The 13,188-nt window shown below is 41.5% G+C and overlaps 1 protein-coding gene across 17 annotated transcripts in view; it reads left to right on the top strand.

Moving 5' to 3' along the window:
• RBFOX1 (RNA binding fox-1 homolog 1) overlaps positions 1-13,188 on the top strand; it is a 1,459,388-nt gene that overhangs the window by 854,369 nt on the left and 591,831 nt on the right. The window contains exon 1 of one of the 17 annotated variants that reach the window (XM_077918376.1): positions 4,181-4,263. The exons of the other annotated variants lie outside the window; for them this stretch is intronic. Within the exon in view, the coding sequence (XP_077774502.1) occupies positions 4,255-4,263 (9 nt within the window). The 5' untranslated portion in view covers positions 4,181-4,254. Of the gene's footprint in view, positions 1-4,180; positions 4,264-13,188 lie in introns of those variants that run through there. 17 annotated transcript variants of the gene reach the window in all.

Genomic DNA, 13,188 nt, shown 5'->3' with positions numbered 1-13,188 from the left:
TCTCTCTCTCTCTCTCTCTGCTCTTCATTCTGAACTACCGTTTAGCAGCCTGTCAAAAGCTGATCTAATGAACATGTCACACACACGCTTTGATGTGCTTCCTCCCTTTTTGACATTAAATATCAACACACACATGCAAAAGGGGGGGGGCATTTTAATCTATCACCCATACAATCTATCCATATAATCCATATAATCTATCCATATAATCTATCCACCCATATAATCTATCACCCCATCACACATTTCGGACTTGCAAAGTTATGGAGAGTTGGGGAAAATGGCAACAATGAAAACTGAAGGCCTCCACCCCCCATTTTCTTGTTACCTGTGCAGCCTTTTAAAGTTTTCAGGCTCTGTTTCTCCTTGAAAATCAGTGTGGTTCTTAGCATCAAAGGTTTTGGAGGGAGATGATTTCTGCAAAGTTAACCTCTTTCTGTCTAGCTCCCTGCAAGCTTAAGGTCTCCTGCCAGCTAATTTCATGCAAGGTGTAGATATGATTAGCTCAATCGCTGTAATTGCCTCGATGTGGTGGTGTGATTAATTTGTGGGAAATCATGAAGCTTTCCAGTTCAGGTTTAAGCCCGTATGTTCTCATTAGGGTTTCCCAAGGGGGAAAAAATATGCTCTCTGCAGAAAAAAGGAAGAAGGAACTGTATGCTTTCAAAATATCTCCATCTTTTTGTTGGAATGATCAGCAAAATAGCAGGGGAAAAACATTAATTTCTAGGGACATAGATACTGAAAACTGAGACATAACAACAACAACAGCAACAACAAACAAGCAAACAATGAAACAGAAAGATAAGATTTTTCAGGCAAAGAAAACAAAATGTGATCACAAAGCTTTGCTATTAACATAATTTGTGTCTCCTTTCACACTCCAGGATTTACAGTAGCATTTCTGACAAAGATTAAAAGTCACGTCTATGAATAATGCAGACATAGGTATATACACTCATATTTTATACATTCAGATATTGAAATATATGCACTCTCCTTTTGTATATACAGCTTGTGTGTGACGTACATAGTGCACACACACAAACAAACAGGATATGCCATGTATTATCCACTTCCTGAGCGCTGCAGTTAAGTTTTAAAGACTTCTTTCCAAAGGACCTAGTCTAAATCATGCAATTGTATGTTTTTAACCAGTCATATAAACAGCAAAAAGAACATATGCAGTATAACCACGGTGCAAAGCAATAAAATGCTCCTGTGTTTAAATTATGACTCAGTGTGTGAATAGTTGCTGTAAATGCTCCACCTTACCTTTTTGACCTTATATTATTCAGTTGCCATCACACTGGTAAACCCACACAAAAGTCTTTTGGGGCTTCCCCCCAGAATGCCTCTGGCTGCTATATTTTCATCTAGAACATTTGTAGAGCCATCTCCTCTCCTCTCCCACTCTCTCTTTCTTGATGTCTCTCTCTTTCTCCAACCCTCCTTTCTTAACCCCCCTTTCCATTAACCCTGTACCTTGTTGACTCACATCACACTCAGGCTGGTGGGAGCTTGGGAGAAGAGGGAAGGCAGGACCACCACTGCATCATAAGCTCTCCCAGCTCAGTACAGAAGACAGGTGGCAATTCCATTTCCATGTCTCTGAGAGTCTCCAGGTTTCAGAATCAGACACAAATCTCCATTTTGTTACGCTCTACACACACACACACACACACACACACACACACACACACACACACACTGAGGGGTTTTTCTCTGTCTTTATCCACTGTGGATATCCAAAGTTTAGCCACATGATGCCTTCAGTTATTATTAAGAGAGGGTGCTAGATGTGTTAATTAAACCATCAAGTAGCCTTTCCCTGTGCACAAAGCTTTATGCTTTGATTAAGTGTATTTAAACAAAAAACAAAAACAAATCCAACCCAGTGCTAGATAGGTAGCCCTCAGAGCACTTTTTGTTGTGTATAAACATGTGGACGCTGACCCAAAAGCTATCCCCTTGTTGATATATTTCCTTTTTCTTTTTGAGGTGTTGGTGCCTCTGCCCTATTACAATATTGTCATGTGTGTTCCTTCACCAGCTTCAGATAATGATATGCGTCAGGACAGGGCTCACCAATGTGAGGCCCACAGGCACCTGTGGGCCCACTGGTATCTTCTAAGGTGCCCATGGAAGGTTTCAGTAAATACCCCCTCCCCACAAAAAAGAGATATTGGTTCTTCCTGTTCAGTACCTCTTTGCACGGGCACAGCCTCTCCTGCACTGAACACGACCCCTTTCAAAAATGATGAAATTTCACTATATGCCAAGATACAATACCCACCCTCCTTTCTATCTGCAAAGTGGAGAGATGCAAGGATGCAAGGAGCTTCTGCCTGTGAGTGAGTGAGCATTTGTTTCAGTTGTAGGTGCCTTTCTGCTTGCTGATGGTGCAGCTGATGGTAGGAGCATGTCTGCAGCTTTTGTGGCCTTGGTTTGTACCCAACACTAGTCCTAGATCCATTGCAGTTGATGGGCATGACTACCCTAGATTCACTCATTTCAATGGGTCTATTCTCAGTAGAATTTATTTGGCTACACCCTTTGTCTCTTTTTGTGCTTTTAGGGGGAGGGTTTTTCCCCTCAGTCCCTCCTCTGCATGGAATTAAGGAGGCATTTTTGAGATGAGACAGAATTTTTTAAAAAAATCTTTATCGAATTCAGGTTGTATGAAACAGGTGTTTCCCATTCATTAGGTCTTTGCTTACAATTTCTCTCTGCACTGGTTGCTGAGGTCAGACAGAGTGTTGCAGATAATGGCCCTGGCACTAAAGGGAGAAGGGAGGTGGGAGGGTGGGGAACCACTATGTCATTGAATCTTCCTTATTTGAAGTTCAGCATTGTACCTATGAAATTTCTGAAATCTCCAGAATGCATATAACAGTCTGTACCAGAAGAGGCTTAGATAGATTGTAGAGCAAAAACAAATTACTTTGAAACCAGCTTTTCTGTAACTTTAGAACAATGAATTTATCGTTGGTTAAGACTATTACGAGTGCAGCTTCATCTGTAATAAGCATCGTAATTCAGGGTTTTGCTTTGTTTCTTTGAAAGATGGGGGGAGAGCGAGAGCGAGGGAAAAATACACTGTAAATATTGCTATAAGAGTAATTTTGCAGCATAGTTTAATTATTTGGTTCAGTAATTATTTCAACACCAGAATCCTTCACAATCCAGTCCCTTTGACAACCTAAACAACTGTTTCATTAGTACTGAGAGCTAATTTACAAGAGTTTCAGAAATCTCAGGACTTCGATACATATGAGATTTACAGGCACTAATAAAATCCACAATCTCAGGCACATGAATTAACAGCTCATTAATACATTCAGGAGTTCTCATTTTCTCCATTGGTGGTGTTTCTGCTTTCAGATAGGCACCATCATTTGGACAATATGTTGGTGATATCCAAGAAGAGCTTGGGGTGGGGGGTGTCTCCCCAATCTAAATCTGCAACCCTAATGCAAGAATGATGAACCTGCCCTGCCCTATATATTGTTGAACTCCCAACTCCCGGCCAGGATGAACAGTGTCCCAAGTGTAATGGAAGTTGTAATCTAAGAACAAGGAGAGCCACATCTGCTCTAATCAATACACTTCATGGTGGATATGGCTAAACTTTGGTCCTCCAGATGTGTGCATCCGCCATTCACCAGAACCTGTATAATGAAGGTGCCAGATGTACCTCTGTGGGGAGGGAGCTTAATTCTCTCTAGGGCCACCCCCTGAGCTTCTGAAGGTGGTTGAACAACCAAAAAGGCATTCTCTGCTTATCTTTACACCAAAGATGGGCTGTAGTAGGGGAGGAGGTCATTCAGGTATTTTTGACCTGAGTCATTTAGGGCTTTAAACACGTAACTAACATGAGCAACCTGGAGTGGGCGCAGAAGCACTTTGGACCAATTTTAGTTTCCAAGTCCTCTTCAACGGCAACCCCCCATGAAACCTACTGCAACAATCCAGTTAATAGTGTTTGAGTCCACTCCTCCACTGAGCCATCATTCTCCATCTGCTGGTTTCTTCTCCTTTGAGCCACTTGTGCAGCTGTTGTTGACTCCAGACGATGTACTAATTGTTTCTCCCCCAGCATGTGACATCCCCCCATCCTTTCTTCCCCCTTTCCCCAGGTTTATCACCTCCTTGTTGCTACAATTAGCAGGAGGAGTAGAACTGGGGGACCAGAAGAAGGAAGAGGAAGGAGTAATAGCAGGGGCACCCCCTTACCACAGCCACCCCCTTTGGATGATCTATGTATGTATGAATGGGATTCACATTTTTTATTTAATTGATTTATTTTTTGGGGGTGGAGTAGGGTACTGCTCCAAAACAATATTGTAATCTGTGATGGCTGGTGCCCACCGGTTGGTTGGGGAGACCAACAGTAGGTGGTACCAGAATCCATGATAGGCAGAGCCAACTCATGCTAGTTTTGGCTCCATCCTCCTTCTTGTTGAGCTTGCACTAAGGAGGGGGTAGTTGACAGACAGCTCCACCCTCTGTACTAGATGCAATTAAGAAGGCAGGAGAAGGAAGGTTGCCTAAGGGCAGACTGATGTTAGTGGGACAGAGCCCCATTCACCCAAATGGGTCAGTCTCCACTGGTTGCATGGATGCACAAGTGGGCACTTTGTGAATTAGAAGAGCTTGGGGTAGGAAGCCTTAGCTAGTACTCAAAAGGGGCATGAATGAGGCCAGACACACATGAACGGACAGCACACTGAGCTGGTCCACTGACCACAGTCACCCCACTATGCTGAGCTGTATGGCAGAACTACTGAAGTTCCTGTAATTATTTCTATATTTGCAAGGCACATATAAATTAGAATTTGCCAATTTAAGGTAACACCACTCCTTCATTTTTTGTCATCTTCTTGTTTTGGTATGGCACTGTTCTCCTTTTTTGCCAGTGCATAAATATGGTCACCACAGGCTGGTTATGGTTCTGCTTGGCTAACCCTAACACAGGCTGAGCAAAGAAAATGGCACCTTTGCCTTTGTTCTTCTTGCATTACACGGCTAGTATCTGACAGGACCTGGCTTGGGGGCTTAATCTGTGGTGACCTGTGGGTCTGTTGTCACACCATCATTAATAATAATGCATCAACTTGAGGTAAGGATTCTTTTTTCACGGCCATCACCGAGCTTCCCTGCTTGGAAAGCAACCTTTACAATCTTCCCTGGTCAGCTTCCAGGCACATCGGTCTTTATCTGTTGTGTTCCACTCTGACAAACATTTAAAGGTTTGCCCCTCATTAACTCTGATACCATATTTGTTTCCGAACTCGTAAATACCCACAACGTTTTCTTCTGAAATGGGAAGAGCTATTGAGCTTTCAGTAACTTTGGGCTGTGAAGAGAGGAGGGGATGTGGTGCGTAATTGATTTCTTTGATGGTTTAATTAATTCCGGGGTACACAAGTATTGACTAATTCTTCACCTATTCTCTCTCTCCCCCCACCCTCACCTTGCTGTTTTCAGCAATACTTTAAAGGTATTTAAAGTCCACATGGTGAGGGAATTGATTGCTTGAAGTGGGGCCTCTTTGCTTTCTCAGGATTTTCTTCCTTTCAAAGAAGTTTTTTTGGGAGGGCGGGGGGGGGGGCGGGGCGGGTTAGTGGTATATTTCTTGCCTTCTCTAAAAGCAAAACGATAGGCCCAGGCATCTGCTGTAGGGGTGGATGGGAAGAGGGCAGCTATTCCCCCACCCCCAGTGAAACACAATGTACCGATTCTCAGCTTTCATTAAAATAAAAAGATTCTAACCTTTGTAGAACCAGAGATACAAGGCAAAACGTACCAGTGCTATTATTTTAATTGTTTTGTGAGCAACTGGCCTGCTCCTCACTGCCAGTGTTCTACTTTGCATTCCACTCTACATTCCTATGGACACCCATGTCTCTTGGCTCACTTTTTTTTTTTTTTTTTGGTTTTTTTAAACATTATTTTCCTTTGGCAGGGAGAAATGAACCTTATTCTCATAAAATAATATGTATGAATATCAAAATACAGTTGGGTATGATTTAATTTCTTAAGGAAATGTGAAGTTAACACGGCAAATATTTATTTCACTCAGACTGTAATCTACTATTTGCTGGTATTGTCTGAAAGGATGGTGGAAGAAGATTTTAAGATTTAGGTATTTTAGTTTTCTAGTTTCTCTAAGAAGCATGGCAGTAAATCTGAGCCACAGCGGTCCTCTGTGACTAGGCCTTTTGCAGAGAGAGAGAGAATAAAAGAATCTTTGGAAAAAAATATCTGCTTTTGTGCAAAGCAGCACCGTAGTCTATGTGTGATCTGAAATTCAGGAAGGGGTTCTGTCATAATTATTTAAAATATTTCACACCACTTATTTCCTTGCTCAGAACAACAAGAGACACTAGAACGTGTCTCTGAAATGTTCACATTTAACAGACATCCAGGCCATATGTAGATCTGCAGGAAATATACCTTGGAGTTGTTTTACAGATCAAAGTCTCTATTTCGGGTTTGTCAGAAACAGCTGCCCCTGGTGGTGAGCTTCATCACTGCAAGCTTTTCAGAGACTGGGTGTATTCAGAAGTGGGAATTATTCTTAGTTTTCCTGGGGCTTATTTCTATGTCTTTTCACATTCTTTTTACATTGCATTACCTGTAAGAACCTTTTATTGAGGGTGAAAGAGGAGAGCGCAAAATATGGTCTGAAGCTCAACATCAAAAAAACTAACATCATGGCCACTGGTCCCATCACCTCCTGGCAAATAGAAGGGGAAGAAATGGAGGCAGTGAGAGATTTTACTTTCTTGGGCTCCATGATCACTGCAGATGGTGACAGCAGCCACGAAATTAAAAGATGCCTGCTTCTTGGGAGAAAAGCAATGACAAACCTAGACAGCATCTTAAAAAGTAGAGACATCACCTTGCCAACAAAGGTCCGTATAGTAAAAGCTATGGTTTTCCCAGTAGTGATGTATGGAAGTGAGAGCTGGACCATAAAGAAGGCTGATCGCCGAAGAATTGATGCTTTTGAATTATGGTGCTGGAGGAGACTCTTGAGAGTCCCATGGACTGCAAGAAGATCAAACCTATCCATTCTGAAGGAAATCAGCCCTGAGTGCTCACTGGAAGGACAGGTCCTGAAGCTGAGGCTCCAATACTTTGGGCACCTCGTGAGAAGAGAAAACTCCCTGGAAAAGACCCTGATGTTGGGAAAGATGGAGGGCACAAGGAGAAGGGGACGACAGAGGACGAGATGGTTGGACAGTGTTCTCGAAGCTACCAACGTGAGTTTGACCAAACTGCGGGAGGCAGTGGAAGACAGAAGTGCCTGGTGTGCTCTGGTCCATGGGGTCACGAAGAGTCGGACATGACTAAACAACAACAACCACCTGTTGCATTATGGAACTATGGCATTTTGGCCAATATAATACCATGCTAAGTTTCATTCACACCAGTGAACAACAGGGGGGAAACTCAGACATGTTGCCACTCCCTACCTTTTTTGTATGTATTTGTTTCCCCAGACTTCCATCACTTTACTCCTGCAATTTTCTGGCTTAATGGGATTGCAAACAGAGCTTTTTCCCTGAAAGCAATTAACATGAAAATGAGCACTAATTTTCCACTACATTCCACTAGATTTCCAGAAGTTGATTTACATTATGCGAAGATAACATAAAACGTGAAAATGACCAGGTCAGAGAACATTGGGAAAATGAAATCAAGTATGACCTGAACACGGACAGACTCTGCCCAGGCTATAGCAATGAGGTTGCTGGTCTACATTTAGTGTCTGGAGACAGTGCTGGATTTACATATAAGCTAAACAAGCTATAGCTTAGGGCCTCACTCTCTTGCCCCCCCCCAAAAAAAAAATAAAGAAAAAAATGGATGTACTTTGATAAAATACATATTTTGTTATGGACAAATGGCTTTAGATACCTATTAGGTCCATAAATTACCATATAGCATATATTCAACACAAAAAACAGTGACTTTTTGTTGTTGACAAAGGACAGCTGGACATATAAAGGGCCCCATTACCTTCAGTAGCTTAGGGCATCATCAAACCTAAATCTGGCCCTGTCTGGAGAGCAGACTGTGCAAGCACACACCACACTCTCCTCCACTCTGGTGAAATGTGCTGTATTTCAATTTAATATGGTGTGTAATAGTTTTATTTGTTTACCTATAAGGCATAACAAAGCATAAAGAACATTAAGAGCTGAGCAACAAATTTGACTCTTAATTTTCTGGTTGCTGGTGCAATGAGAAAACACGAGAAGTAACATTATCGTATTAAAACAGTTTAAAAAATAAAAAAGGCATACAAACATGCTAGGCTTGACAAAACTTTTTCCTGCAACAAAACTCAAGTGAACTATTCTAGCTACTATTTCTAAATTTGAGACTATAAATATAAACTACCACATGCATCTTTTTTTATTTCAAAACTGTAGTATCATATGTCCTGTACTGAGGGAGATGCATTTTTGGGGAGAGAGGGGAATTTGGGGGGAATGTGTAGATAGACACCCTATGCAACTTTGAAAAGTGACTGGAGTTTCCTCAGCCTTTTACAAGCTATGAGAATAGATGTAATATGGTCAAAATTCATATAGTTGGTTCAATAAAATATCTAATTAATTCTTCACCACCACCCTGAAGAAAAATTAGCAAATGACCTTTTTGCAAAATAAAAGTGTTAATCTGGATGTCTTTAGTTGTATATAGTGGTAAAAAGCATTTTCTCCCCTTAAAGCCTACTCCAAAAAAGATGAATTTCAGACCCTTAATAGTATTAAAAACTCACTAGAAACAGAACCCAAGTAAGGATTTATCAAATGTCTTGGGGGGGGGGGGTGCTATTAAACTGCCAGGAGCCTGGTATTATGAAAGGAAGAAAATGCTTCTGGTTTGTAAAAGATGTATTAGAAAACAAATTGCCATATACTGAAAATAGTTCTCGTTTTGAGAAATACGGACTGCATGTTATATTTCTGCTCTGTCCAATTAAATATTGATAATACGTTTCTCTTATTTTGGGAGTTGTTGGTGGCCGATAAAGCACCATTCACTCCACCTTGGTTTAAATGTTGCAGTCCAGCCAAGTTTAAACAGAGAGAGAGAGAGAAAGAAAGAGAGAGATTGAGAGAGAGATGCAAGGCCACAGCTTTCTTGATGGTTACTTTGAGAAAGTGGTTTTCAGTGTTGTAAAAAACTCTGAGACATTAGGCAGCTAAATATTTGATAAGGCAGTTACACTTTTAAAATATGGGGAGAAAAATACAAAAAAAAAAGCCTACGGTATGACGCTCATAAATTTAACATGCTAAAGTGCAAAAAGGAATGATTTTGAAATAAGTCCTTGTACCATGTCACTAAAAAGAAAATGTAATCACCCTCATAGCAGATTTAAATGCATCATGATTACCCAAAAGAAGTAGGTTTGTGAGATCCATTCACACACCCAACACACACCAACACAAAGAAAACCATTCTTCATACTGGAAAGGGAGTTAGGATGGTGGGGAAGAATGCATTCTTAAATGTTCCTGAAAATATAAAATATATATTCCCTACAAAGCTGTGTTTAATGGAATAGGTGTTCCGAACTGCAGAAATTATTAAAAGCAGGTAGAACTCAGCTTAAACTCCATTCTAAGATTATGACTAAATGGTGTCAACACTAAACTACCATTCCCCCCTCTCCTTCCCCTGCTTTCTTTAACATTCACCCTGATTAAGAGTTCTGGAGAAGTCAAAAAACTTGCACACCATATTGTGACATTTTTATTGGTCCCAATAAAGACATTGTGTTGCCTGAATGTGGACTCTGGATATTTTAATGTGGACCAACATTACACGCAGGTGGCGCTGTGGGTTAAACCACAGAGCCTAGGCTTGCTGATCAGAAGGTCGGTGGTTCGAATCCCTGCGATGGGGTGAGCTCCCGTTGTTTGGTCCCAGCTCCTGCCCACCTAGCAGTTCGAAAGCATGTCAAAGTGCAAGTAGATAAATAGGTACTGCTCCGGCGGGAAGGTAAACGGCGTTTCCGTGCACTGCTCTGGTTCGCCAGAAGTGGCTTAGTCATGCTGGCCACATACCCGGAAGCGGTACGCCGGCTCCCTCAGCCAATAAAGCGAGATGAGCGCCGCAACCCCAGAGTTGGCCATGACTGGACCTAATGGTCAGGGGTCCCTTTACCTTTACCTTTAACATTACATCACTTGCCTTTTGTGTTGCTTTTGGGGAGATGTGCAATCAGAGCTCACGTGTTGTGTCTCATTCTGACCAAACTTGCCTTGCAGAGTTAATACGAGGATAAAATGGGATACAGAAACCCTCCTGCGTGCTGCCCTGAATTCCCTGAAGGAAAGGATAGGTACAGATAGACTTGAGTGAAGCTAATGTTTTTGGCTCCCTTCCTGTGAATTCATACTGGTTTGATTTGGGTAGCAATGTGGAGGTTGAAAAAAAAAGACAAAATGTGTGTATCTTTGAGCATAGCAGGAACTCTCCTGTCACTGAATTATTACTGTATCCATCACCAGGACACCTGGAGAGTGAGCTGCTACCAGCACAATTATTCTGAGGGTCTCAGTGTTAACAGCTCTATGAAAAGTGATGCGATTTGGAATGAAGTGAACGCTTTCCAAAAGTTTGAGATAACAGGCTGGCTTTGCCAGGATAGCTTGAGACAATCTGAAAGTCAGTTTATGGGATATGTGAGGTATTCCAAAAGCTTTTATTTCTCCCCATCTTTTTTTTTTGGGGGGGGCAGGCTGTGGGAGATAAAGGGATATGCAAATCTGCCAGTTTTGGTTTTTCTCACAGTTTCTCAATTTTCTAGTATGAAGCTCAGTTCTATCATTTCCATATCAGTTTGTGGTTTGGTTTTTTCAAGTCCTCATGAAAGTTCACCAGCAATATACTGTGAATTTTAGGGACTGCTTGGTAGATGCTCCTTTAGAGCATAAGAAGAGTCCTGCTGGGTCAAGTCAATGGCCCATGTATTCTAGCATCTTGTCCTTACAGTAACCAACCAGATACCCCTGGGAAGCCTGCAAGGAGTTGCTACAGTGTAGCACCCTGCTTGTGGTTAACGCTTAGCTGGAATGAAATATTCAACGCAGCAATAGAGAAATTAAAATAATAATTTATTTGTCAGACAAATAAATGAGAGGCACAGTGGTATATAGTTACCAAGCTCTGGCCTGCCCTCCTGCCATTATGGCCAGCACTTATATTTCCTTAATCCAGCCCCCTTTGCTCCTCCTGTGGCTGCCTCTGTCCAGTCAGCCTGGTTGAATTTCCTATTGGCTGATTGCTATGACCAATGTAAAAGATACACCCATTTCCTATTGCCTTTTATGGGATACAAAGAGTTATATATTGTTACATCTATAAATGACAAATAAGTAGTAATATCTTACATGTGTCTCAACAAGGAATCTTAATTACCAGCTCACCTCTTGCCCTCCTTGCCCTATTGCCTTCTAAAACAAATGGTTAATCTTAAATTTTTATCTTAAACATATGTCAAGGATCTTGAGTTTCACATCAACATTGAAAGATCTCCTTCATTTGAAGGTTTCTAAACAAATGCCTGACAACTATATATATCAGGACTGCTTGGATGGCGTCTCCTTGTCTGGCAGGGGGGCTAGGCTGGTGGCTGACTTAATTTCAGGATAAATACAACTCTTACAACTATATGAAATAAGAATCTAGCATTTCTTAAATCCTTTGCATAATTACATCTATGCCAATATACTTAATACACAACACAGGTAGCCTCTTAAAAGGAATAAGGCCTTTGTAAAGTAGAAAAGGATCTCAGTAAAAAACAGCTTCAAAAAGAAGCCTCTCCAGTCTACACCCCCCCTTCAGCCAGTTGTTTTCTCTTCCTTTGTTCTTGGCCTTTTGTCCTGTGGCTCAAGTTTAACGGTTTTATTTTACTATTTACCAACTCTTAATTATGTTGGGTCTATGTAACCTTGCTCTTAACCTGTAATTCCCTTTTTACGACTTTGAGAATTGTTTTCTGCTATAAATCAAAGGGGGCCCCTTGTCCAGGAGGATAACATCTTGCCAAAGTACTTAGGCAGCTGGTCTTCTGCCTGGCATGAAACATTTGTGAATTTAGGAATCTGATCAAAATATAAGCCAATATAAGCCTTGATTAAAAATACAGTCTATATTCAGATGCCACATTCCCCCCTTTCAAGCTCAAGGACCTTGCTTACCAAGCGTCCTTGATAGCTTGATCTTCATCATATTCCTGAGGTAAAGCTCTGTATAGGGCCATGATATGAGGTAGAGTTTCATTCGAAATCATCTTGCTAATTGTACTTCTAAAACATGAGATGATACATGGCACCATACATAAAACCATTATTACTACCGTCAAGAAAAACAAGCAAGACAATAATATCCCTTTGAGTCCCGCAACATTAGGTAACCAATTGGTGAGCCATCCCATATCCCATCCTTCCCATGTTTGTACTGGGACATGTGCTATATTCTCCATCTTTGTGGCCAACACACGGATTGCCTCACCATTATCAGAAATGTTAAAGCAACAGGCATTCCCTGTCAAGTTCAAGACTCCACATAGGCCTCCCTGCCTGGCAAGTACATAATCCATTCCCATTTTCAGCTGCAAAATGGCGGCTCTACTTTCATCCAACTGTTGTGCAATAAGTCTCAAACTCTGGGCCGTTGCATTGGTTACAAGTTCCACTACTGCTTGCAATCGAATTATTCTGTTTAGATTATAAATAGGATCCCGTGCCCCTTGTATGAGCTCACCAGGATTCCAGGAGGCAGGATCATAATAGGCTATAATGCGCTCTGGCGGCCAATCATCAGTACCGCTCCAACTTTGGGTACTTCCTCCTGCTATACGAGAAATATCAGCATTCCTTCGTGTTCGCTTAGCTGAACTAGTGGGCATAATCCACATTGGTGGTAATACCCATCCCAGGAAACAAGTCCCACTCCATTTGGAAGGGAGTTTCTTGTATGCCCATTCTCCACATATCCACCACAACCATCGGGTCTGAGGTTTTTGGTACGTGGAGTACAGAAGGCGAAAATATCAAAAGAGGTAGAGAGTTCACAGTGCAGTATGTTAGATTGCCTTTTTCTGTCACAGTTATGTTCCATACCACTTTCCATGCATGAATAAAAGGAGGT

This window comes from Podarcis muralis, chromosome 14 (assembly GCF_964188315.1).
Source record: "Podarcis muralis chromosome 14, rPodMur119.hap1.1, whole genome shotgun sequence".
In the NCBI taxonomy this organism is placed as follows: domain Eukaryota; kingdom Metazoa; phylum Chordata; class Lepidosauria; order Squamata; family Lacertidae; genus Podarcis; species Podarcis muralis.
The sequence above is the reverse complement of the archived record's forward strand: the minus strand, read 5'-3'. Positions and strand labels throughout refer to the sequence as shown.